Source organism: Sceloporus undulatus, chromosome 4 (assembly GCF_019175285.1).
Source record: "Sceloporus undulatus isolate JIND9_A2432 ecotype Alabama chromosome 4, SceUnd_v1.1, whole genome shotgun sequence".
Lineage (NCBI taxonomy): Eukaryota > Metazoa > Chordata > Lepidosauria > Squamata > Phrynosomatidae > Sceloporus > Sceloporus undulatus.
In genome coordinates, this window is record NC_056525.1 from 9,306,226 (window position 1) to 9,319,939 (window position 13,714).

Here is a 13,714-nt window from a genome sequence, read left to right on the forward strand (position 1 = left end):
AATAATTTTTATTTATAGACCGCTATTCCGCAATGATCATAGCGGTGTACAGTAAAATTGCAAAACAATACAAAAAATTGCAAGGCCTCTCTCCCCTTCAAGATGGTGGTTGGAGGAGGGCTCTTTGTCTTCCAGGCCAGGCCTCTCTCCCCCTCAAGATGGGGTGGAGAGGGCTCTTTGTCTTCCAGCTGGCCCTCTCTCCCCTCAAGATGGTGGTTGGAGGAGGGCTCTTTGTCTTCCAGGCTGGCCTCTCTCCCCTCAAGATGGTGGTTGGAGGGGGCTTTGTTTCCGGCCTGGCCCTCTCTCCCCCTCAAGTGGTGGTTGGAGGAGGGCTCTTTGTCTTCCAGGCCTGGCCTCTCTCCTCAATGGGTGGTTGGAGGAGGGCTTTTGTCTTCCAGGCCTGGCCTCTCTCCCCTCAGATGGTGGTTGGAGGAGGCTCTTTGTCTTCCAGGCTGGCTCTCTCCCCCTAAGATTGTGGTTGGAGGAGGGCTCTTTGTCTTCCAGGCGGCCTTCTCCCCCTCACGATGGTGGTCGTGGAGGAGGGCTCTTTGTCTTCCAGGCCTGGCCTCTCTCCCCCTCAAGATGGTGGTTGGGGAGGGCTCTTTGTCTTCCAGGCCTGGCCTCTCTCCCCCTCAAGATGGTGGTCAGGAGGAGGGCTCTTTGTCACGTCTTAACTATATCACGTCTTAACCTTCTTTTCTCCAGGCTAAACATCCTCAGCTCCCTAAGTCATTCCTCATAGGGCATGGTTTCCAGACCCTTCACCATTTTAATCGCCCTCCTTTGGACATGCTCCAGTTTCTCAACATCTTTTTAAAAGAGGATCAACATTCAAAATGACCTTAATAGATTAGAAAGCTGGGCCAAAACTAACAAAATGAATTTCAACAGGGAGAAATATAAGGTACTGCACTTAGGCAGAAACTTAGAAACTTAAGTGGAAAGGAATCAGCCTGAAGATGTTCCACCATCAAGGTGCTTTTGCATGAATCCACCAAACTTTTCTCACAGAGTGTTGGAACACACAGACAGAGTCTTTTAAAATGTCCATCTTCCCATCTCCTATTAAAGCATCAGAATACAGAACAGAAAGAGCCACCATGTAGTATAGTGGTTTGAGCAATGGACTATGAATCTGGAAACCAAGGTTTGAATCCCTGCTCAGCCATGGAAACCTACTGGGTGACCTTGGGCAAGTCATAGTCTCTCAGCCTCAGAGGATAGTAATCACACACACACAAACTTGTACAAAAAAACCCTCTGTGATAGATTCTCCTTAGGATCACCATAAGTCAGAAATGACTTGAAGGCACACAGCAAATACAGAACAGAAAATTCCCACACTGCTAAGGGTTATGTTTTCTTCTGCCAGTGGTGAGAATTTCAAAATAAAACAGCTGCATGACTTGAAACAATTCTGCTCCCGGTTTGAATGAAAGCCCAGCGGAACCACATTTTGGTAAGATATGTATGTTTCCCTCTGATTCTGTACTTATCCATACCTTCTTGCTCTCCCAATTTGGAAGGGACAGTCCCGATTAATTCTCTGTTATCCCACTTTTTCAGCTGCTTTAAAATGTCCCAGCTTCTCTCCCCTCCTCCTCCTTTCTTCCTTTGTCCTCAGCTTAGTTCACTTGCTGCAAAATGAGTTCAAAATATAAAAGTAGCTTGCACTCAATTAGCTCAGGAGGGAAGAAAAGAGGGATAGAGAGCTCTTGCCCTTTCCAGTAGGCTCAGGCCAAAGCAAATTGCTGCATCCTCTCCTAGCTTGTGCATTCTTCCTCAGTAACCCTTGTCATCTTAACCACACTCTGATGTTGCATGGCCACACGTCTCAGTTTTTATCTGCAAAAAGCTGGAGGATATGCCTATGATTCCCATTCCTACCCTTCACAGCTGTAAACTGCTGAAATCCAGGCAGATTCACTAGCCCTCACTGCCCATGAGTGACCCATTTTTCCTCAGTTCCAACATTGCTCATAATTGTTTATCCCAAATACGGAAACCACAGAGGGCAAGCAAATAGATATGTCAGCTCTGTAAAATATGTGATGGATGACAGCAATTGCATCTTGGCTCTCTGTCCTGCTTCTCCTGTCCAGATGTGAACTGGTAAGATAGAGCCAATGGACTTGGAGAAGAGGCTGCAGCTGTGGAGTATTTGTTTCAGTGACTTTTGAACCAAATGGGCCATTTTGGCTATTTGTTTCACAATGTGATATTTGGATTTTTTTTTTTTTTAAGGTTCAGCATTAAGCTACATGGAAAGAAGCAAGGGGGAAAGGAAAATAGATCCTATTTTAGTGCTGTATGGTTTGTTCTCTCTCATATTATGTATGGAAGTAGATGAAAATCATATTTATACATTTCCTTCCACCAAATGGTTGTGGTGTTTATTCCATACAGAACCTATATGCACAAAAATGCATTACTACATGGATTGTTTGTTTGTTTGTTTGTAATATTTATACTCTCAGCAGCTTACAAATTGTTAGACATTTCCCTACTCCCACGCTTCTTGGTATGCCCAAAATATGACACTCAGTTTAGTTACCAAAGAAATAAGGGCAGTATATAATCCAGCATTTAAGATTATTCACAGTTTCCGCCATGTCAGTGGACCAGTGAAACCACTCTGTCTTTTAATATGAATTATATAGCTCCCCATGGGGTTGTCTACATGGGCCAAAAGGCCATGGTTGTGTCATCTAGTTCAGATGATGCAAGTCAAATGGATTAGTGTGCCTTTTGTTCAAGGGGAGAAAACTGGACACATCAAAGAAAGGTACATGGTTCTCCCTATCATCCCACTTATTTCACAACAACCCTATAAGGTAGGCTAGGTTGGAAAATGATTGACTAACCCAAGGTCACCCAGTGAGGTTTATGACTGAATGGGTATTGGACCTTGCATCTCCCTGGACTTACTTCAATGCTAAACACTAATCCACCATCTTTCCTCATCCTCCTTTTTTAATTTTTTAACAAAATTATTATTATTTTAAAGTACAGCGATCTGGAAGAGAAGCTAAGTATGTTATGCCACACTATTGCCAGTTTGGCAATTGCTAGTTTCTTTTTAAAAAGAATTACTTTGTCTGGCATTCTCCTTGGCACTTCGACCTTTCTAAATAGCCCTACATGTGTGCGAAATTGAACTGAGTAGTTTTGCAATGTCCATACTGACCTCAGGACTGCCATGATGTTACAATGTATGAGCATCTGTTGTAGCCAGTGAAGTGACTGATGCACCATAGTGCAATGTGCATTGGGGCACTTCTCAGTGCACATCTACATAGTGGCTGGGAAATGTTGGGGCACAATAGGAGTGGTCAATGCACATCAGAAGTGCTCAGTACTCATCAGAAATGCCTAGTGCACCTTAGAAGTGCCCAGTGCACATCAGTGCTAGGGACTCCTGGGAACTGTAGTTTATTGTGGCACTAGAGCGCTATGAAGGAGAAGGGTAAATGTCTCACAAAACTATAATCTCAAACTGGATTATTTCTGCAGTGGGTTTTGGATCAAAGATGCAGTGGAGAAACTCAGCTCTGGGCAAGAGGAAAGGGCTGTATGTGAATCTCCAGCTCAGCAAGTAGAGCAGCAGCTTGCTACAGTTTGTAAGGGTTAATTGATTCCTTGCTGCAACTTTCAAAGGCTCTCCAGGGAGGGTTATATATTTACTTTATTAGCTTCCTTCCTCCTTTCTTCCCCATTTTTGTGTTGCCAGGGTTCACCCTCCATTCTGCTCTGTGTCTCAATGATTCCTAAACTTTTCTCTTCCAGATGTTTTGGACTTCAGCTTCCAGGTTTCCTGGCTGGGGGCTTCTGGGAGTTGAAGTCCAAAACACCTGGAGGAACAAAGTTTGGGAACCATTGTATCCAGTTAGAAGGAAACAGGTTAGATAAAATGTTTCTTATCCTGTCTCCCTACATGAGTGAGAACAGATAACCCCCTCATGTCACCTTGATCTGGAAACCTAAGATTTCTCTCTTAATTTCCAAACAGGAAAATATGTTCTCTGTGGGTGCATTGACACTGTAGAAATAATGCAGTTTGACACCACCTTAAGTGCTGTAGCTTCAGCCTATGGAATCCTAGGATTTGTAATTTTCACAGGGTATTTAGCCCTCTCCACCAAAGAATGCTGGTGCCTCACAAAACTACAAATCCCGGTATTCTGTTGGGTAGTGCCATGACAGTTAAAGTGATGTCAAATTATATTATTGCTACAGTGCAGAAGCAACCCTTGTGTATGTATGCATGCGTTTAAATTATAATATGGGAGCAACTATGGTTGGTAGTTAATCCCTAATGGGAAACATTTTTAGGTCTCAGGTTTTCACTTGGAATACTCAACCTGAGACAATCCTGAACTGGCAGCCCTAACCTTGACATTTTCAAAAATTAGAACTGTTGTTGTAAACTCAGTTATGGGAAATAAATATAAATATTTTAAAAGGGCAGGCTATTAACAGCAAGAATGTTATTTTATTTATTTATATCCTGCCTTTTATCATGGGATCTCAGGTCAGCGTACAAATAATGTAAACAGTTGGAAATAATTCCAGATGAAAACAATAAATAGTTTGTCAAAGGATAAAAATATATAAAATAAGCAACAGGTTGCAGTAGGTTAAAAGGCAACAACAAATTAAAACCAGGTACAGTGGGCTTTGGTTTCTTTTGTGTTTGGTTCCAGGACCCCCAGGGATGCCAAACTCCATGGATACTCAAGTCCCATTAAATACAATTGGATATTATCATTATTATTATTACAGTGGGCCCTTGGTGTCCTTTGTGGTTTGGTTCCAGCCCCCCCCCCCCCATGGATGACAAAATCTGGGGATGTTCAAGTCCTATTAAATACAATAGGATATTATTATTATTATTATTACTACTACTACTACTACTACAGTGGCCCCTTGGTATCCTCTGGGGTTTGGTTCCCCCCCCCCCCCCGTGGATACCAAAATCCATTCAATATAATGGGGTAATAAATGGTGTCTCTTCTACAAAATGGCAAAATCAAGGTTTACTTTTTGGAATTTATGGATTTTTTGGATATTTTTATGCTTGGATGCTTGAATCCGTGAATAAGGAGGGCTGACTGTATATGTGTGTTTCAAAATAAATTAGGGCCCAAAGTCTTTAATGCAAAACCACGGTTTGATTTGCTGCTGAAAAGAAAGCAATGCTGGCCCCGATGAGGCCTCCGAGGGTGGGCATTCTTCATTGGGGTGCCACAGCTGAGAAGCACCTCTCTTATGTCCTCCTAGACAGTATTACTCCCACCGAAGCAACACAGTGGAGAGCTCCTCCAACAGACCCCAGTTCTAAGGGCGGGGATATATAGGGAGAGGCACAACTTCAACTGTCAGAGATCCAAGCCCATCACCTGTCCTGCTCAGGTCTTGCAAATCTGGTGCAGTGGCTGCCACACTGCAGAATGAATGCAGTGTGACACTGCTTTAACTGTCATGGCTCCATCCTATGGAATCCTGGGACTTGTAGTTTGCAGTAGCACCAGAGCTCTCTGACAGAGAAGGTTAATAGCTTACCAAATGACAGATCCCAGGGTTCCATAGCACTGAGCCATGACAGTTCAGGCAGTGCAAAACTTCATTAGTTCTGCAGTGTGGACACAGCCCTTGTTTTAGTCAATCTACCTTCTTTTCCTACAGCCTCTCATTTTTCCCTTGGAGGTTGGCGGCAGCCTTCACAGTAAATAACTGATGGAGATCTTGCCAAGAACAATGTTTTCTTTCAATTGTTTCTCGCTTATTCTCACTGTAATGAAAAGTACTTTGGGCTGGCTGATTTGGAATGAGGAAATCAAGACCTACAGAGCTGTAGTCCATAAAGGTATCTTTGGCATATTATGTTGCTTGACCAAAGAAAGCCTTTTTTCTGACAGGGCACATATTTTGCTTAGAGATGCCAGGTTTAAAGCAACCTTCATTTTTTGAAGGGACAAAGTTTGGGAAACATATCCAGGGGTAGCTGTATTGGCCATGTAGCAAAGCACAATAACATCCACAATCCACAAAACAGTGATACCTTATTGGAACAACCACAGGCAAAAGTGTTGCAAGCTTTCGAAGCTTCACCGGCTTCTTCATCTTTGCCTGATGAAGAAGCCAGTGAAACTTTGAAAGCTTGCAACATGTATTTCTTTTGCATTCGGTTGACCCAATAAAAGTGTCATTGTTTTGTGGCTTTGGGTTGTTAAAGTTTGGGAAAGTTACTTTTTGGAGTACAAATAGCTTCTGCTCAGCCAGCATGACAATTATTATTATTATTATTAAGTGCTATTCATAAAGTGTTGTAAATTTACACAGCGCTGTATATACAATCAAGTAAAATAGATAAAATAAACCTGCCTATGAGGTACCTTCTATGAAAATAATTGAACATAATGCATATTAATACATCTTAACATTCAAACAATAAAATATAGCAGACAACAGATTAAAATAACATTGGACTAGGAACTTTTATCCAAAAAAAGTAATTTCCCCAAGCTCTCAGTGCTAGTTCAGGGATCTTGTTTAATGTCAATTTAAAGGTTTTTCCTAAAACCTAAGGTTGCCTGTTCGGTGACCATCAGTCTCAGCTGGGCAGGCCTTAGGCTCATTTGCATCTCTTGCAACCATGATGCATTGCACAGAAGCAAGCCCAAAACCTTCTCAATTTTGGTCATTTTATGTTAACACCAAGGGTCTGGTTCGGAAAAAAGAATATTGGGGGGGATTAGAAGATGTTTTTCATTGCTACCTGTTGGAAAGTGTTTGGGCTCAGTGCCACCATAACATGAAAGGCAGTCGATGCTGAACTGGCTCTTTGCATCTGTATTGCAAATTATACTCTGGTTTCTCTTCATATCGTATAAATCTTTCGCCTTTTACTAAAGATTTCCGTGGAGAGGAACGTCTATGAGTTCCAAAGTAATTTTTTGAGGCTCTGCTGATGCAGTGCTGTCTTTGCTTTGGTAAAAAATAGAGTTGATTGTGTCTGATAACTTTTCTTCTGCAACTCTTTTCTGCACTTGCAAGGCTGAACTTTTTTGGATGTTTTCCAAAGATGCTTTCCCCTTCCAAATGCATTGATGTTTTCCCCTGCCTAATGCAGGGGGATCAGATGTCCTCCTTTTCCAGGATGTGCCCTACATTTCAGCCTTCTGTCCAAGAGGAATTCCAAAATGTATTGCATTTTGAGCAAGACTAAAAAGCATGAATTTATATTTATAGGAGTGTTTTTAGCTTTTATTCTGTAACATCCTACATGTTTCTTGGATGTCCTACATTTTGCAGTGCCTTGCCCTCCTTTGCAGTTAAGACATCTGGTCATCCTGTTCAAACGTCTATAAAGAGGAGTATGGGAAAGCCAGCATGGTGTAGTGATTTGAGCATTGGACCGTGACTTGAGAAACCAGAGTTTAAATCCTGGCTAAGCCATATAAATTCACTGGGTGACCTTGGTCAAGTCACACTCTCTCAGCCTCAGGATGCCCCCTCCGAAGAAACCGGCCAGAAACCTCATGATAGATTACCCTTATGGTCACCATAAATTGGAAATGACTTGAATAAATATCATGGGGTGGCTTGGGTGTTTGTTATATAGGGTGGATACCATGGTTTTAGTGTGAAGGCACTCAACAACAACAACAACAACAACAACAACGAGAAAGCCAGCCTGCTGTGGAGGTTTTGTTCCTGCAAAAACTAATTTTGTATTAAGAGCTAAAGGATATTTTCTTTATCCCACAGTACATCATCCCTCCATATCTGTGCCTTTGATTTTTGTGGATTCACTTTTGCTCTAGGAAGCTCTAGGTCTTCCAGTGCAATTCTGTGTCAATGTCTGCCAGAAGTCACGCTGGAGGACCTAGAAATTCCTAGAGTTAACAAATTAATCAAATCCATGAATATTCAAAAGCCCATAGGTTTGCCTTAGGGTTGTTGTCATAAATCAGAAACGCCTTTGAAAGCACACAACAACAACAAAGGGCATTATGACCTAGGATACTGCTTTTCAGCAGTTGCTCTCTCATCTTCCTGTCTGTAGAGATTGTGTCTGAAATGGTTTCTAATTTTTGGAGACCCTAAGAAGAACGTATCCCAGGGTTTTCTTGGCAAGATTTGTTCAAAGGGGGGGATTATCTTTGCCTTCCTTTGAGGCTGAGAGAATGTTACTTGCTCAAGATCAATGGGTGGCTTTTCCATGGCCGAATGGGTATTAAAATACAAACAATGGCACCACTTTTCTGCAGTGGTGGGAATACTTTGGAATGAAGAAACTGCCCTGTGGATTTCTAATATAAATTAGTTTTTACAGGAACAAAACATGGGACTATCGGAGACTTCCCCCCCCCCCATCTGAAGGGCATCTTATCAGGGATGATGGGAGTTGTAGCTCTTCACCTTTGGCTCTAACTCTCCACCTTGTTATGCAGCAGTGCTGACCAGCTTTGATCAGTGGTTAATGCTTTTCTCCAAAGCAGCAGAGTTTCAGAGAATAGGCTGGAGACCCGACAAACTCTCCAAGCCTTTTCACTCTTCTTCCTGAGATGTCTCCAAACTTCTCCAGGATTCTGCTGGCTCTTGTATCTTCACTCAAGACACCAGACAACTCAGTAGTCTTATATATAAAATATCTACTTTATTCTACTATATACAAATACTCTATGCCCTCATAATCTCTATAATCTCCAAACTACCCAACTATCCACAACTACCCACAAAGTACATTGGCAAACATAGCAATTATTATAGCCATTGTTAATCACCACCCACTTAGTCAGTTTCCACCCAGTGGGTGTGTACACTCATTTTGATTGGTTCACATAGTTCAACCCATACTTAAGAATTTCATCATTTCACCTTGTACACTTAATGAATCTCAGGTGTTTCCAATTGTACATTCTACAATTCTGTCCTTGACATTCAAGACTTCTAAATTACATTAGCTTTTTCACCTGTGTGGCTTCTTAATTGCTCTTGCTTAGTCATTGTGACTTTCACATACATGTTTTATTTCTACTACTGTATGTCCCATGTTGCATTTTCCTTAACAATCTATGTTGTTGAGCTGCTAGTATTGGGAGAAAGGGTGAAATACAAATAAAATAATCAAATTAATAAAATGAGCACGGAAGATGCCATTTCCCTTGTTGGCGGAAGTAGCAAAATGGCTTTGGCTGGCCTTCATGGGAAAGAGTAGACAGGGCCTTCTTGGTGGCTGCACCCAGGTTCTGAAACACCTTTTCTAGAAATGCTACAATGGCCCATTACAAACGGGCCAGAAAGTACACGCAGAGCGCGTACTAGGGTTAGAAAGGGGCGGTGCTTCCGCACCCCCTAACCCTAGTGCGCGCTCCGCGCACACAAAATGGCGGTGGCCATTCCACACGGCCGCCGCCATGACGACGTCACGACCGCGCCACCTCTATACGGGGTGGCGCAGACGTGATGTCCTCGCTCCGCGCCAGGGCAGTTAGTGCACCCTTAGAGTGGAGCAGGAAAGAGCTCCGTTTCGGAGCTCCTTCCTGGTTTGGTCCGCTGGGTGCAGCCTTCACATGGCTGCGCCCAGCAGACCAAAGGAGAAAGGGGCCAAGTGGCCCCTTTCTCCTCCTCCCCGCCACCGCGGGGTGTCTGGGGCTTGAAGCCCCAAGGACACCCCTTTCCAGGCTGCGGGGAAGGGGCCTTTTGCCGCTTCCCCGCAGCCTGAAAAGCGGCGGATCGGGGCCTCAGTGGCTGCCGCTCTGAACACTGAGGCCCCGATACCCCGGGGAAAGGGGCGGGTGCAGCCCGCTCCAAACGGGCGGTCTGTAACCCGCCAACGTCTCTTTGCTTGCTGTCCTTCCATTGGTAGGCAAAGATTTTTTATTCCAGCAGACTTTCAGGAACTTAATAGTTTTAAAGTGAGGGTTTTTAACAGAGTGCTGTACTGCTTTTAATTATATTATTTTAAATAGGTTTTTTCTTATTTTAATGATGTATTTTTCATTTTTAAAAAAATGTTATTCATACTTTAATTCCATTGTAAAATGATAATCTTTTTGTATGATTTCAGCTCGTATTTGTCCTAGTTTGTGAGGGTGGGGGTTAGAAATAGATGAGGAGGGTTAGGGTAGAGAATGGTTAGAATCATGGAATCAGCATTGCAGGTATCAGCAGGATCATAGAACCCTATATATATCATTGACAGACTGAATGATTTCTCTGTTCCAGGGATCTGCGCTTCAACCATATCAGAGAAATCCAGCCTGGAGCTTTCAGGAATCTGAAGAACCTCAACACACTGTAAGTCTGCACTCCACAGGAAGATATCTGCACTGCACACATATAGCAGTTTGATAGCATCTTAACTTTCATAGATTCATTATATGGAATCTTGAGAGCTGAAGTCTGAAGATGTAGAATAAAAGGATAATATTGGGAGAGACCACAAGGGCCATCCCTGCCATGCAGGAAGACACAGAGTCTCATCCTGTGAGAAAAGAAAGCCAAAAGAGAGTGGGAAAGTAGTGGCTTTCTCCATGTCTTCTCACATGATGTTGTAGTACTTCTGGTCTCTTCCCAAGGGAGATGATAGTAAAAGCATGTCTTTTGTCATGCTGGAAAACATCTGTATGACAGAAGGAATGTTTTTAAGACCATCTCCCTTGTGAAGAAAACAGAAGTGCTATGATGCAAAAGCCGCTACACTCCTGCTCCATTGCAGCTTTCTTTTCTTATACAGTAAGTCTCATAATCAAATCACTCCTGACATATAGCCATCCAGCCTCTGTTTAAAAACTTCCAAAGAGGGGGACTCCAACACACTTCGAGTGAGTGTGTTCCATTGTCAAAAAGCTTACATCAGGAAGTTCTTTCTAATGTTTATGAGAAGTATCTCATCAGAGAGGTACTTTTCTGCTAGAGAGTTTTAATTCATTCCACTGAACTACAGCATTGGTGCTGCATAGCGAACAAGTCTTTAGTACCATACAAACCACACTTCTCAAGATTCCTTAGAATGGAGAGATGGCAGTTGAAGTGGTATAAGTGTGATTTTATTCTTTGGAGTTCTTTAAACAGAGGCTGGATGGGCATCTTTCAGGAGGCAAGTCATCAGATTATGTGGTCCTTGTGGTTCTGTCCATCTCTATGGTTCAACAAATCTAGTTTAGTGTGGATATACCCTTTACCGTTTCTTGATGTTGTTTGGATTTGTGGTTAACTTTCGTAGCCCTAGACCTTTTAAAAATCTGGAATAGTCAATTTATAGAAAATGAACATATAACTGTCATATAGAAAGATGTATATATGTCAATTAATACACTGTATTTTTCTTTTTAAACTAATAAAATTTAATTTTAAAAAAACTCATCATGAAGGTTATCAGGAGTGGTGGTTTGTGGCATCTGTATAAGTGGGATGTTGAATCCACTCTGAATTTTACTCTGAACTTAATTTGGAGATCAGGTTCTGAGCACCTTGGATAGATTTTTTAAAGTTTGGGCCAAAACCTATAGTGCATTCACTACCTCACTAACTTGGAAGCCACCTGTTGTAAGGGACTAGTAGTCCCTATTGTGGGGAGGGAAACCATGGCTCCTTTTAAGAATCTCTTGATAGCTATAGCTTGACCCCTTTGAGAAGGTGGTGACAGCTAGAAAAACAGACTTTAACAAAATTTTCAAAGTAGGGAGGAAAGCAAATGCCTGGGTTCTAGAATCATAGATTTAGAAGAGACCCCAAGGGCCTTCCAGTCCAACCTCCAATACACAATTAAAACACTCCCAACATATGGCCTTCCAGGCTGTTTAAAAGCCTCCAAAGAAGGAGCCACTACTACACTTTGAGGCAACATATTCCACTATCAAACAGCTCTGACCGTCAGAAAGTTCTTCCTGAGATTTAGGTAGAATCTCTTTTCATGTAGTTTACATCCATTGCTGTGTGTCCTGGACTTTGGGGCAGCAGAAAGCAAGCTTGTTCTATCCTCAATATGATATCCCTTCAGATATTTAGACATGGCTATAACCTTTTCTGCTCCAGGCTAAACATACCCAGCTCCCTAAGCTCATAGTGCATGATTTCCAGATCGTTTACCATTTTGGTTGCCCTCCTCTGGTCACGCTCCAGCTTGTCAGATTGCCTTAAAGTCCTTTTGGGACTTAAAGTCCAGCATTAATTAAGAACCTTTGCTGTTCTTAACTGCTTCTGCGCTCTTGTATTTTATGCAGCATCTTACCTAAGCTGCAGAAAAGGAGATACTGATTAAATTTGTCCGGTGGGCTGCTTGATCCAAAACCTTGGCAAGAACCACCCTGCAAATGATGGTCTCACTAGCTTGGCTTGCAGACAGAGGGTAGGTTCAGTAAGAGTCTGCTGGATGCTCTTCAAGCCAGCTTTATTTGTTTTTTGGCTCGAACTGTGCAAGCAGTATCACCTGCTCTATCATTTTTGGCCAGATCTGCATTTGTCTTGGATCTCAGCTTTTAACAGCTCATGTGCTTGGCTTCAGACTTTGTTGGATCCTGTGAACACTTGGTATTTTGGGGTCCTTTCAGGATACGGCACAACAGCGGTTGCATACCCAAGATGCTCTTTCTTTTAGTCTTGGCCTCAATGCATTTAGCTGGGAGAAGTGGAATTAATTGATATTGTTCAAGGATAGAGAGCAATTTCTTGTCAAGACTGTGTGACTCAGCAACAGTGTCAGGAGGGAAAGGGGCAAGGGTGCATGTTGGAGGTGAATGGACACAGAGCTAGTGGGAAGTAGACCCATAGCCAAAACCATGTGGGACTCTCCCTTCTCCCTCCTCCTTCATCTTCTCAGCCACACCATTATCCTTCCTCTTTCTTTATGCCATCCTCTCTTTTTGTCACACTTGTGGTTTGTTTGTTTGTTGTTGTTGTTTTTGTGTGCCTTCTAGTTGTTTCCAACTTATAGTGACTTAAGGTGAATCTATCATGGGCTTGCCTTTTGACAGCCCTTTAAGTGCTGTAGCTCCATTTATTGACTCCTGGGGTCTGTAGTTTTGCAAGGTCTTTAGCCAAAGTGTGCTGGTACCTCACAAAACTAAAGGTCCCATGATTCTTTAGGATGGAGCCTACAGCATTTGCTGCATCTTCTATAGCAAATATATGGGTCTGGGTTTGGCCCTTTTCAGATCCTTAGTTCTAACCCTGAAAGCCCTCCATAGCACAGCCAAAGAACGTGTCTGACAGTTGCAGTTTTGACAAGTAGCTTTTCCAAGCTCTGCTCTGGTCAGACCAAACCAATGAAGAGATTTCTACCAGTGGCAGAAACCAGAGTCTTACATGTGCCTAAATAAATAAATGGCAGGGTAGTAGGACAAGTAAGGCGGGGAAGTGATGGTAGAATAGCATAGGATAGTATTAAGTTCTGTCCTTCATCCTAAATAAATTTCCCATGCTTAGTGTTAGAACTTGACATTTGCTGCCTAATTTGGGATGGGGAGCCTTTGATGGTCCAGATGTTTTGGACTTCAGTTCCCAAAAGCCCCAGCCAACTTGGTCAAAGTCAGAGATGATAGATGTTGCATGTCCTTGAGCTTTTCTTGGCTGAAAACTGAGATACATGGGGCCAACCAACATCAAAGTGTGGATCAAGATAACAAAAGTTATTATAAGGAAGACTAGCAGCATTTCTCTGGGACTTTGGCAGGTGTGTGTGTGTCTTTCTCAGCCCTACCTGCTG

General features: G+C 42.6%; 1 protein-coding gene and 1 non-coding gene across 2 annotated transcripts in view; both read left to right on the forward strand.

Moving 5' to 3' along the window:
* Nucleotides 1-13,714, forward strand: part of LOC121929369 (peroxidasin homolog) — an 80,638-nt gene that overhangs the window by 18,699 nt on the left and 48,225 nt on the right. Inside the window, exon 3 of the mRNA XM_042464889.1 lies at nt 10,234-10,305. Within this exon, the coding sequence (XP_042320823.1) occupies nt 10,234-10,305 (72 nt within the window). The remainder of the gene's footprint in view (nt 1-10,233; nt 10,306-13,714) is intronic.
* LOC121930196 lies at nt 6,865-6,980 on the forward strand. The gene has a single exon (XR_006103853.1). It is a non-coding gene; the product is annotated as a U5 spliceosomal RNA (small nuclear RNA).